At 43.2% G+C, this 11,475-nt stretch overlaps 1 protein-coding gene across 1 annotated transcript in view; it reads right to left on the bottom strand.

Moving 5' to 3' along the window:
• Nucleotides 1–549: 549 nt before the first annotated feature.
• The window catches only part of arhgef11 (Rho guanine nucleotide exchange factor (GEF) 11), a gene marked incomplete at its 5' end in the record, with an annotated part of 18,725 nt that continues 7,799 nt past the window's right edge, over nt 550–11,475 (bottom strand). The window contains 19 exons of the mRNA XM_010795647.1: nt 550–872; nt 961–1,093; nt 1,600–1,895; nt 2,039–2,149; nt 2,369–2,608; nt 2,766–2,918; nt 3,012–3,067; nt 3,232–3,312; nt 4,009–4,090; nt 4,174–4,356; nt 4,438–4,513; nt 4,744–4,892; nt 4,974–5,091; nt 5,605–5,730; nt 6,143–6,215; nt 8,853–8,900; nt 9,641–9,847; nt 10,602–10,731; nt 10,877–10,906. Of these exons, the coding sequence (XP_010793949.1) occupies nt 823–872; nt 961–1,093; nt 1,600–1,895; nt 2,039–2,149; nt 2,369–2,608; nt 2,766–2,918; nt 3,012–3,067; nt 3,232–3,312; nt 4,009–4,090; nt 4,174–4,356; nt 4,438–4,513; nt 4,744–4,892; nt 4,974–5,091; nt 5,605–5,730; nt 6,143–6,215; nt 8,853–8,900; nt 9,641–9,847; nt 10,602–10,731; nt 10,877–10,906 (2,342 nt within the window). The remainder of the gene's footprint in view (nt 873–960; nt 1,094–1,599; nt 1,896–2,038; nt 2,150–2,368; nt 2,609–2,765; nt 2,919–3,011; nt 3,068–3,231; nt 3,313–4,008; nt 4,091–4,173; nt 4,357–4,437; nt 4,514–4,743; nt 4,893–4,973; nt 5,092–5,604; nt 5,731–6,142; nt 6,216–8,852; nt 8,901–9,640; nt 9,848–10,601; nt 10,732–10,876; nt 10,907–11,475) is intronic.

Consider the following 11,475-nt stretch of genomic DNA (forward strand, 5'->3'; position numbering starts at 1 on the left):
CAATGGCATGAATGATGAAACAGACTGGAGGATATGTCAGTGAGGCTGCTCCCAATGACACGTTAGTGTTTCTCCCACAGTGTGACGATATGAATCCGAGCTTAATGACAAAATAAAAATGATGTGTTGGTTTCCTTACCCAGTGCAAATAACCTGAATTATATAGACACAGTCCTTCGTCCACGGTGGCAGGTGAATTCAAGTGGTACAGGCAACCAGTGGAGGCGGGAGGGGGGGAGGGGGGGCGGGGACCACCCCGGAGCCATCTTGGCTCAAATGTCGGGCCCTAAATAAAGCCAGTGGCATCTCCTGTCCCTGATTTGTCCACTGTACACGACAGAGGGATGCATTGTGGGTAAAGTGCAGGGGTGATGGGTCCCTTCGGATTTTTCCTTAAATTAACATTTCAACACTTTTCTGCTCCGTTTCTTCAACCAGCTCTTTAAAAAAAAAAAAAAAAAAAAAAAAGCAAGACGTACAACTCCTTCAAAAATCTAACTCCGATTTTCTACTTTCAATTCTTCCAACTTTTTTTAATTTCTCTTCACCGGTTAACTTGTCTCGTGCCTTTTTTGTTCCTTCATACTTTTTCCTCGCTCCGTCCACGTAGAAGTTGTGCTGACCTCAGAGATCCTGGGGATTCCGGCTAGTTTCTTTGTATTCCAGGGAAACGGGAAACAAAAAAAACACAGCTAGGGTCCGTCCTCGGCTCGGATCGAATGGCCGGTGCATGCAGGGAGGAAAGGGTGAGGGGAGGCGGGGCTTAAGGGCCCGAGACCGATATTAGTGCGTCCTTGCGCCAACAATCGAGACGGAGTGACGTCAGAATCCCGTCGACTGAATCTTGGGCTCTGCTGGACTGCCCTCTTTGCCTGGTGGGGATCAAGGAAAAAGAAAATGAGTTTACAGAGGAATGCATCGTCAATTCTTCTTTTGTAAATAGTTACGGTTGTTTCTCACCGTCCCCTGAGCCGCGATCCAGAGACGGCGTTCTGGAGACGGTTGCCGACGGACACTGCTGGTCCTCTGGCTCCTGATTGACTAACGGCTCTCTGAGGGTTTTCAAAAGCGTGTGATGGGAATTCTCTATGTCCTGTAAAAAAAAGAGGGAAAGATGCAGGAGATTATAAGAGAGCTGTTGTACACTTTGTGGGTTAAACCATGAACAGCGTTTGACTCCGTTTGTTGCTTTTTGTTGAGGGCCTTATCGTCCGAATGTAAAAAACATAAACACAACTTTTGAGAGACTTAAAGATTCAATGTTGCAAAGTAAGTAGTACACAGCATGAGGTACACTAAATGTTTTAATCAGATACTATAAACTGCATTCACTACAGTCCCCTATATATGGCTGCAGTGTTATCTCCACTTCCCATGAAAGCTGATCTCTTCTCGTGGCAGCATTTAAAACCTTAATAATAACGTAGTTGTTGGTGTATCTGCCTAAGACAGAAACAAGATGCTCTAACTGGTTAAAAACAACATAAGAGTAAGAATGACGCTTTGTGATGACTGTACAGAAAACGTTTTTTGTGAGTTGGATTAGGTTTGAGTTCACGGTCAGACAGCCACCTTGTTGCCACGTCAACACAAACTCACCTTCAGCTGGCGCAGCTTGCTCGTCAGCCCCTCGATGGTGTGGAAAATCTCGTCCACATTTTTGATCACGTGGCTCTGCGGCGATTGGCCCGTTTCCTCTTCCTGTTCCAGTTCCATAGCCTCTGATTGGTTGGAGAAGCAGGCGCGTGCTTCTTCCTCGGGCTGCGGTGATATCACTTCCTCCAGAGGCTGAGGGAAGTGGCTGGCGGTGGGAGTAGGAGGGTCGTTGAGGTCGTGGAGGTCGTCGGTGGCGCTCTCTCCCTGCGCTGTAGGCAGTACCAGGTAGAACATGTTCCCTGGAGCAGAAAGTGTTTTTGTTTTAGCGGTAAAATCAACACCGACACAAAGATTATATTCTCCAGTATTCATCTTGATAATTATCCGACATTTACATAAAAAGGTATAATCTTCCTTTGATAAAACGACAGCACGTCATTACCCTGCGCGGTGGCCTCGCCTCTCGGCTCGTGTGATTGGTCGGAGGGGAGTGTGACATCAGCAGTGATGTCGTCAGGGACAGAAGAAGAAGAAGAAGGACCCGCAACCACAGCTAAGAGGATAGATGTGTGACAAGGAAAAGTGCGTGGGGAAGAAGTGTGTTGTAAAGTGGAAGCAGACAGAAGGAAAAGAGAAAATAAAGTGTGTGAGAAACCAATTAATGAATCACCCAAGTGAAGAGAAACATGCAGAGGAAGGCAGCCATTAAAGACACCCAGATTTCACCCAAAAACAGCCAGCCCTGCGGGAAGATTAAACATTTATCCGTTACCTTTCCTCACGACCTGAACGCTGCTGGGTTGCTCAGCGTCAAGCGGCGGAGCCTCTTCTTCAGGCTCCGCCTCCAATTCGTTGATGCTGAAGTTGAGGACAGTCTCCAAAGACTCTGGCCGCTGCCTCTCGGGGAACGAGCTCCTCTCATTGGTCGTCTCGTTGGTGGGCGTGTCGTCTGAATTGTGGCTCCAACCGTCCTCGTCCAAATCTCGTAAAATGAGCTGCCTTAGTGTTTCAACTGTGGAGACAACAGCAAACAACAATTAAAAAAAAGTTTGTGTATCACTTTCCACTTGTATTTAGAAATAATATATTTAGAATGAACTATAATGGTTGTGATTTTATTAAATTCCTATAGGATGATTACAAATTTAACAGATGTGTTTGTTTCTCACCGTCCTGTAAAGCGGCCTCGGCCACACCAACTGCTTCTCCTTCACCGCAGATGAAAGCTTCTGATTGGTCAGTAGGTGTGTGTGCTGAGAGCACAATGTCGTCGTTGGAGGAATGAGTCTCCATGGAATCTGACTGCTCCGTTATTGAGTTGTCTGGAAGATTAAGAAAATAAAAAACGAAGTGACTCAACCAAAAATTACATTTCCACACAGTTTACATATTTGGGGTGATGATCATTTAATTACCTGCAAACACATTGCTGCTAGTTGACACTGGGGACGCACTGCGCAGACTGGAGGAGCTGTAGAAAGAACATACACAATGTACATTAAGCATATGCAAGGGGTAAACAAACATGTATTAAAGAAAGACATGAAAATAATTAAATTGAAGACATATTAGAAAACGGTGTTGCAAAGGAACAGATTTATTTATATATTATTCATAGACGTCAGAATTACTCACGATGTAGGTATGGATCCGTGATTGATCAGGGGGGATGAACCGCCGGACGATGAGATGGTCTTTTCAAGTAAATCTTTCCAGCTGTAACACAAAACATGGATGCTCAATCAGCACAAACACCAGAATCTGGGATAGACATCTTTGATTCTTTTGAAAAATATATTAGGACTGGATTGCAGTGTATATTGTAGTTTGATATGATTCTATTTGTGGGGGCACCGCACCGCACCGCACCCCCCCCCCCAACGTTCTTGTTGCTCTGTGTTTCATTGTTAATGAGTGAAACACATCGGAGTTGAGGATCTGTGGGGTTTATTCTCCCAAAAATATAATTTACAATTTAGGCATTTAGCAGATTTACAATGACCAATTACAGGGACATTCTCCCTGGAGTAACTGAGGGCTAAGTGCCTTGCTCAAGGGCACACTAATAGTGGTGTTCCAGGCAGGATTTGAACTTGGAACCTTCCGATCATCAGCCCACCTCACTATCCATTAGACCACCAAAAAAATGAAAAATCTTTTTTTTTTTTTGGGAAAGATTATTTTTTTTACATATTTTTTACGAGATCTATTCGTGGCGGACGATATTTAATTGTGGCGGCCCGCCCCTAATAAATCAATGTATGGGAAACACTGCTACACTATATATTGTTTTTATCACTGTTTGATTGTTTTAGTTTTATTGATTCAACTTGCGTATTTAAGTCTCTCTTGTAATTCTCAATGGGTCTAACTAAATTAAACAAAGTAGACATTTCTTGGGAAAGAGCTTACGTGTTTTTCTCTGACGCCGTCCCGGCCACCAGCTCGTAGATCTGCCTCTCTGTGGTGCTGATCAAGTAGAGGGCTTTGTTATCTGGAGAGAAATCACAACACCATACATTATATCATCCAAAAAGCCAGAGGGGAATATAAAATCTGAGGTTAAGCGTTCCTGACCTGTAGCTACGGAGCGGACCAGCAGAGAGTCCAGCTTCACCAGAGGGCTGAAGAACGTCTTGCTGTCCCCGCTGCCCCCCACGCCCCCCCCCAGCCAGCGGGACGGATACCTGAGCAGCAGCCGGTCGTCCGGGCCCCGCTGCAGGAGCACCAGGGAGTCAGACAGCAGCAGCGCCTGGATCTCTGATGGAGGGACACAGACAATGTGAGTAAGAGGCACACAAACAAACTGATGACTGTATGTATCCACAGGGAGGTTCTGACCTATCTGCTTGTCTTTGTTGACTTTCCACGTGAGAGGACCTTCGTGGATCATTCTCTTAGTGGTGAGGTCCAGACCCTGTGAGGGACAGGAGGAAAACACATGTTGAGTCAAATAGCAGGTTGGTATATTAACACTTAGAGCAATCTAGTCTCATATACATATCGTTTTTATATAATCACCTAGCCCTAACTGGACCATATTTCCTTTTTTTTTTGTGACTGACCATTTTCCAAATTGATAGTAAATTAAGCAAGAAGCAAAAAATACTAAAGCTACCGTTAAACCAACATGGATTATCTGATTACCTTGAATAGAGGCGCAGCGTCCAGCCTGCGTTGGTATTGGCTGAGGCGTTGCCGGTGCTCCGTTTCCCTGACGTCCTCGTTCACCGCCAGCAGTATCCCTCGGCAACAAGCGTGGGCACGTTGAAGTGAGGGGAGGTCCGACGAACCGGCTGAAAATCAACAATTCTGACGTTAAAAATGCAACTTTTTTTGGCATGTTCTCCGTGTTGATGCATCTGTTGCTTCCTCACCGTCTGTGTGTTTGATGATGTTGTCCAGCAGCAGGGGGTACTTGGTGAGTCTCTGCATCTCAGACACAAGCAGGTCTTTGAGCTGCAGCCTCCGACAGTGATGACTCGCTTCACACTCCTAAACAAAAAGAAAAAGACGTTAGGCAAAGAAACGTCTGCGGAGAGAGATGTGCAAATCTGAGCTTTTTATCAGAACCAATTCAAACTAAAAAGATGTGCAAAACCCTACTTTTACTCCAACAGTTGTACTTATGCATTCTTAATCAAGTATGACTGGCATCAGATCAGTATTTCAAATACTTGAAATCGACGTCTCAAGATCCACACGAATGAAGGAAAAATGGAAGAACCAGTAAACCAGTAAACCAGTAAAAGTCTAAATAAGTTTGTAAAAGTGTCTGAAACTTCTATGAATTTAAATTAGTAATTAAATCCACATGAACAACTTATACCATAGGCATACATTAGACCACTGCACAACACTTATTGAGAAACAGTCCAAGCCTCGGTGAAACACAAGAGCAGAGGAGCTCAATGAATAATAAGAAAGAATTGGAGCACTGATATCTATCTGTGTGTGTGTGTGTGCGTGCGTGCGTGCGTGCGTGCGTGCGTGTGTGTGTGTGTGTACCTGTATGATGTGAGCGAAGCGAGGGTCTTTGCGTTGCTTGTTCTTGATGAGCTCCTGAGCCTGAGACTGCTGGCTGCACAGCTGCGACGCCTGCTCCTGAAACTCGTCTCCCGCCGTCCCTTCAAACTGGAAACACAAACGCCACGTTAACAATAGCTATAGGATGGAAACATGTGAACAAACCAAGTATGAGTAAATATATTAAGGATCTGTCAGCATGTGTTGCTTTAGAAAAACCAACATACATTACTAAAGGAAATCTGACGGTTCTTGAAAATATCTGGTGGAGCTTCATTGAGTCAATGAATGTTGGTAATGATGAATAAAACCAAAGACCGGGGCGGGGAGGGGGGCAACGGATTATAAAGTGTAGTAGCCCACGCCATAATCCTTCAGATTTCTGTCATCTGTATACTGACCTGTGTTTATTTACATGCCTATTCAGCCACCTAGACTGACCGTTTTATGTATGTGTAATGTTCGTTATATTAATCCTGCACATAAACTAACTCTTCTAACTGTGATCATCTTTGCTCACCCTGGCCAGCATAACGTCCCCGATGTCCTGAACGGTGGGGGCTTCTCTTCGCTTCTTCATCGCCTCGCATAGACTGGCTGCAAAGAAACAACAAAGTAAAAACACAAACAAATAACACAACCTTAATGTGGGTCGGCATCGGTTACATCATTTGAGATAATACCATTAATACAAGGCATTAGGCTAAATGCATAAGGAACAGACGATGCTAGTCCAATTACATCGCCTCATATACTTTCATAATGTCTCTTTATTAAAGCGCAGAGTACATATTGACTTAACAAATCTGCAGGCTGAGATTGTTACGCCGACAACCTTCCCTTAGTATTTGCTTCACTTATTATTATTTACCGAGCACACATACAGTCCTGAAAGCATGTTGACTCAAAGTACGACTCACTTTATTGTGCAAACACAAGAAGCAGAACGCAGTGACACGGTTACATTTCACACGGAGACACACATAGCCCTCATATTAAAAGTTGTTACACTATTTCAAAAGTTGTATTTCTTATTTTGAAACGAGCCTAAATTGTCTTGACGTCGTAAAGCAGCACACATGCTGAAATATACAGCTATACCTGGAATTAAACACTCTGCATGTACGACCAGAAGAGGGCAGGAATCGTCCTTATTTAAAATATGTGTGGCTGAAGACCTGGGGCCGTATTCACAAAGCATTTTATCTTACCGCTAGGAGTGCTCCTAACTCGCGCTAAAACATTTTACGTAGGAGTTTTTTCTTAAACGTTATTCACAAAGCCGCTGAGACCTACTCATACTAAGGATAAATCACTAAGAGTGAACTAAGAGTGACGCGCCGTTGCTATGGATGACGTCGATTCTCGTGCATGAGTTTAGAAGCGGTCAGTACGGTGATTGGTTGTTCAGAGCAGGCGGTCTCGGTGAAACTCATCCGCAACATCCCACAAACGAGCCCACTAAAACAAGGAAATAGCCTAGGCTAGAAATGTATTCCTATCAAATAGTTATGGACAGTGCAGTTAGCAGAATACACGCATGATGACAAGTTTGTGCAGACCACGATAATGACGTTGTATATGCACGTTAAAGAGAGAGAGCAAACAATAAAAATACGTAAATTGCATTAAATCAAGGAGGCAATTAAAAGCACCCTGCAAACTATTATCCAATGAGCATATTTCCAGCACTTAAACACTTTCAATAACAGCCCATACCGCCGTTCAAGTCCCCCTATCATGATGAATGAAAACAATCTGCGTGTTGATGGAATGTACTTTCTTTCTATTGACGAACACGTCCTCATCTTTTGATGGCGCAATTATTTTTATGTGCGTCCCGTCAATAGCACCGACCACACCGGGCATACCTGCATTNAGTAGGTCTGAGTAATTTCCCGGAATAAATTATCAGCCCTCACCGACTCTAACACGAGCAACCACCTTAGTTACTGTGAAAACGCCGAGACCGGAAATACTGTTTTCACCCGGTGAGAGCAAGCCCCCAGGAAGTGCTCCGGACTCTGAAGAAAAAATGTGTTGTGTCTGTGACTACCATGGATGTATAATAGAGTGGTGCAGTAATGAGTCCTAAACCCGGAAGTGAGTTAGCATTTTACCACTACCAGTTCCCTCGTCTCATATTCAATGGGATTTCTCCATAGGATTTGGGATAATAGCTCGAAATAAGGTCTGTGGTTGACACAAATTTAAGAGAAGGATCACGTTTTGTTCTACGACATTAAATAAATCACCAGTGACCCCACTGGGGATTTTTGAAGAGTTTACGTGTCTGAAAAGCGATGGTTGTTAACAAGTGGCTGAATAGGACTACAGAAGTTGTCGAGGAAGTTGTACGTCATTACGCCGAACACGTAAACACTCCTGCTAAGTTTGTTTGCCCTGAGACTGCCAAGGCACACNGAGCCAATGGGATCTCTCCATAGGATTTTGGAAAATAGCTGGAAATAAGGTCTGTGGTTGAAACAAATTTAAGAGACGGCTCACGTTTTGTTCTACGACATTAAATACATCAGCAGTGACCCCACTGGGGATTTTTGAAGAGTTTACGTGTCTGAAAAGCGATGGTTGTTAACAAGTGGCTGAATAGGACTACAGAAGTTGTCGAGGAAGTTGTACGTCATTACGCCGAACACGTAAACACTCCTGCTAAGTTTGTTTGCCCTGTTCTGCTTGAAAGCAAGTACCTGCCTCCTGCAAACTGTTCAAACAAACGCTTCAACTTTTACAATTTAGAATCTGTATGTTTGAATATCGATCTGACGGTGAAGTCGTGCTGGTGCACTCGGATGTAGTTTGTTTATAGCATAACGTTAGCATTTTGCTTCTGGCGATTATATTTATGATTCGGAAATTATGAAAGTACGGTAGACATGTGGAGATTATCCGGCTGAACAAAACGTGCATTTATCAAACAGGTTCGTTTTCCACAGACCTTATTTCGAGCTATTTTTCAAAATCCTATGGAGAAATCTCATTGCTTTTTTGTCGAGGGAACCCGTGCGCAGCTTACTTCCGGGTAAATACTTCATCCCTGCACCACTCTATACAAAACATATCTAACATTGTAGGGCGACTGAAGCGGCCATTTCTTTCTTGAGAACCAAACCGTTTCATCTTCAATGCTGAAAAGACGTCTGACACCTCTAGGGTTAATTTCCTGCCAGATAAATACTTTTGATCACTGATCAACTACCGGGAGGACTCACCTGCGTCTAGACCGAGGGGTGTATGGGGGTGTAGGGTTCTCTAGAGACCTGAGTGTGAGAAAGAGAGATTGCATGAGGTGAGAATCTGCGCTTCCAGGGGGGGGGGGTAACGTCCGGGGTGTTTGAAATCAAAGGGGTGAGTTTTGACCCTTGGAGGCTTATGTAGCTACATATCCCCAGTGGTGTAAAAAAAACTAAGCAGATTTACTCAAGTACTGTACTTAATTACAATTTGGAAGGATTTGTACTTCACTTGAGTCTTTCAATTGGTTTGTACTTCTACCCCACTAAAATTCAGAGGTAAATATGCTAATTTTACTACCTTTAGTTACTTTACAGATGTGGATGAATGATGTGAAATATAATCAAGTCTTAAATCAGACTTTAGTTCCACCTGGAGTAAATTCACAAGCTACCCTGCAGTATACAAAGTCATTCAAACTAGCTGCACCTTTACCAGCTCTGAGAACACTTTCATGATCAATCATTATAATCAAAACATATATTATAAACAAAATCATATATATTATTCTGAAATGGACCAATCTGCAAAAAACATACTTCTACTTTTAGTACTTTGAGTAATACATTGAATGCAGGACTTTTACTTCTACCAGAGTATTCCTACACTCCGGTACTTCTACTTTTACTTAAGTACAAAAGTACTTCTCCCACCTCTGCCTATCCCTTCCTGTAGTATTAAAGGAGGGTCTATATCTGAGTATGTCATTAAGACATTTGAGATGTTTCCTGAGGTAAGTAAAAAAAACACAAAATCCAATATTTACCGTGCAGAGCTGCTGGACGCGGACGACGAGGCGCTGTGCTGCAGCGGCCTGAGGCCCGGCCCCTCCCTCTCCTCCCCGCAGTCCTCCATGTCCACGTCGCTACGAGAGCGTGGGACAGACTCCGTCCCCGAGACGACGCCCCGCCGTCGGCCCTCACCCTGAGCCTTCAACGACTCGCTGCGTGCCAGACGCACCGAGACCGCAGGGCTGCGAGAGAGAGAAGGAGAAAAATGATCTCTAAAATAGCAACATTGAAATCAGGTGCTACATGCGGATTATACATTTCATGACAGGGTTCAGACTATGTAGCCACCACGGCCCCTGGTATACCCCCCCACGCACACAATAACACAGACTATAACACCCCTTGTTGTTAAATACCAACCAACTATGTGCAATATATATATATATATATATTAGGGCTGCTCAATTAATCGTATTTTAATCGCAATTACGATTTCGGCTTGCAACGATTATGAAAACAACATAATCGAAATAAAACGATTTTTTTTTTTTTTTTTTAATACATTTTTTATTTTATTGTTTTTTCAGTTGAATTATACTTAAAGTTCAGGGTAATCAACTGTTAAAAACATACTGTTCACATTTTTTTTTCAATAAATGGATGTTTTCAAAGTAAATGGATAATCGTTTTTAATAATCGTGATATCAATTATTGACCCAAATAATCGAGATTATGATTTTTGACATAATCGAGCAGCCCTAATATATATATATATATATGCCGTTAAAAACTGCAATATATACCTGGCTGCTAAATCCTCAGAACTGTTACGGATGTGTATTTTGTAAATTGTGTAACTTTTTCTTTAATTATAATTATGTTTTATGCGTGCTTCTTAGATAACATTAAGCTGTCTGTGGCTCTTTTCTGCTGTAACAATGTACATGTCCCCTCTGTGGGACTAATACAGGTATTCTGATTCTGATGATGGAGTACCTTTCCATGCTGTCCTCTCCCAGGCTGCTGGTGGAGAGCCTCGGGGGGTCCGCGGGGTCTCCCCCCTCCTCCCCCGTCTCTGTGTGGTTCTCAAACTGCTGAATGATGTTCCTCACACTGCCAGGACGGACTGCACACACACATGTTTTAATGTCCATGGACAGTACGATACAATAGTGGGCTAAAACGAGGTCTTCAAATTGAATTCATTCCATGTATGTTGAAAAAGCTAAAATGTAACCACAGTGCAATGACATAAAAAACAAAAGATATACCTTCGGTGGGTGACAACGGGACATGGAATGCTAAAAAACCAAAAGAAACCAAAAAGAAACAATGAAATAAGACACAATAAAGAAATTAATAAACAAACAATGGAAAAACAATAAAAAAGGGCAGACAGAGGGCACAAATAAATCAATATCGTCTGACGAATACAATGAGAGGGGGCATCACTTGTCCGTGTTCACGTGAGTGTGATGCGATGTGCCAGTGAACCAATACCGTCAGCTGACCATGACCTCTCACACACTCATGTTCACATATTACATACTGGTAATGTACTTGTGAGACTAGCGTGATGCCTTGAAGAATAAACCAAAAATATTGAAGCATGTTGACATTGAACTGGGCTCAGATATCAGATCATAATGATTTATAGGAAACATATCCCTAAATGAAGCCACCGGCATGATCCACTGCAGTGAACTAGAGCATGTGTCTGTGTGTATGTGTCCTAGCATTACCATCCTTATGGGGACCTAAATATGTTTACAGTCAGGTGTGGGGACTCGCCTCCCTTATGGGGACATAATGGAGGTCCCCATATGGTGTGCGTGTGTGTGTGTGTGTGTGTGTGTGTGTGTGTGTGTGT

Source organism: Notothenia coriiceps, unplaced genomic scaffold (assembly GCF_000735185.1).
Source record: "Notothenia coriiceps isolate Sejong01 unplaced genomic scaffold, NC01 NC01_scaffold00037246, whole genome shotgun sequence".
Classification (NCBI taxonomy): Eukaryota; Metazoa; Chordata; class Actinopteri; order Perciformes; family Nototheniidae; genus Notothenia; species Notothenia coriiceps.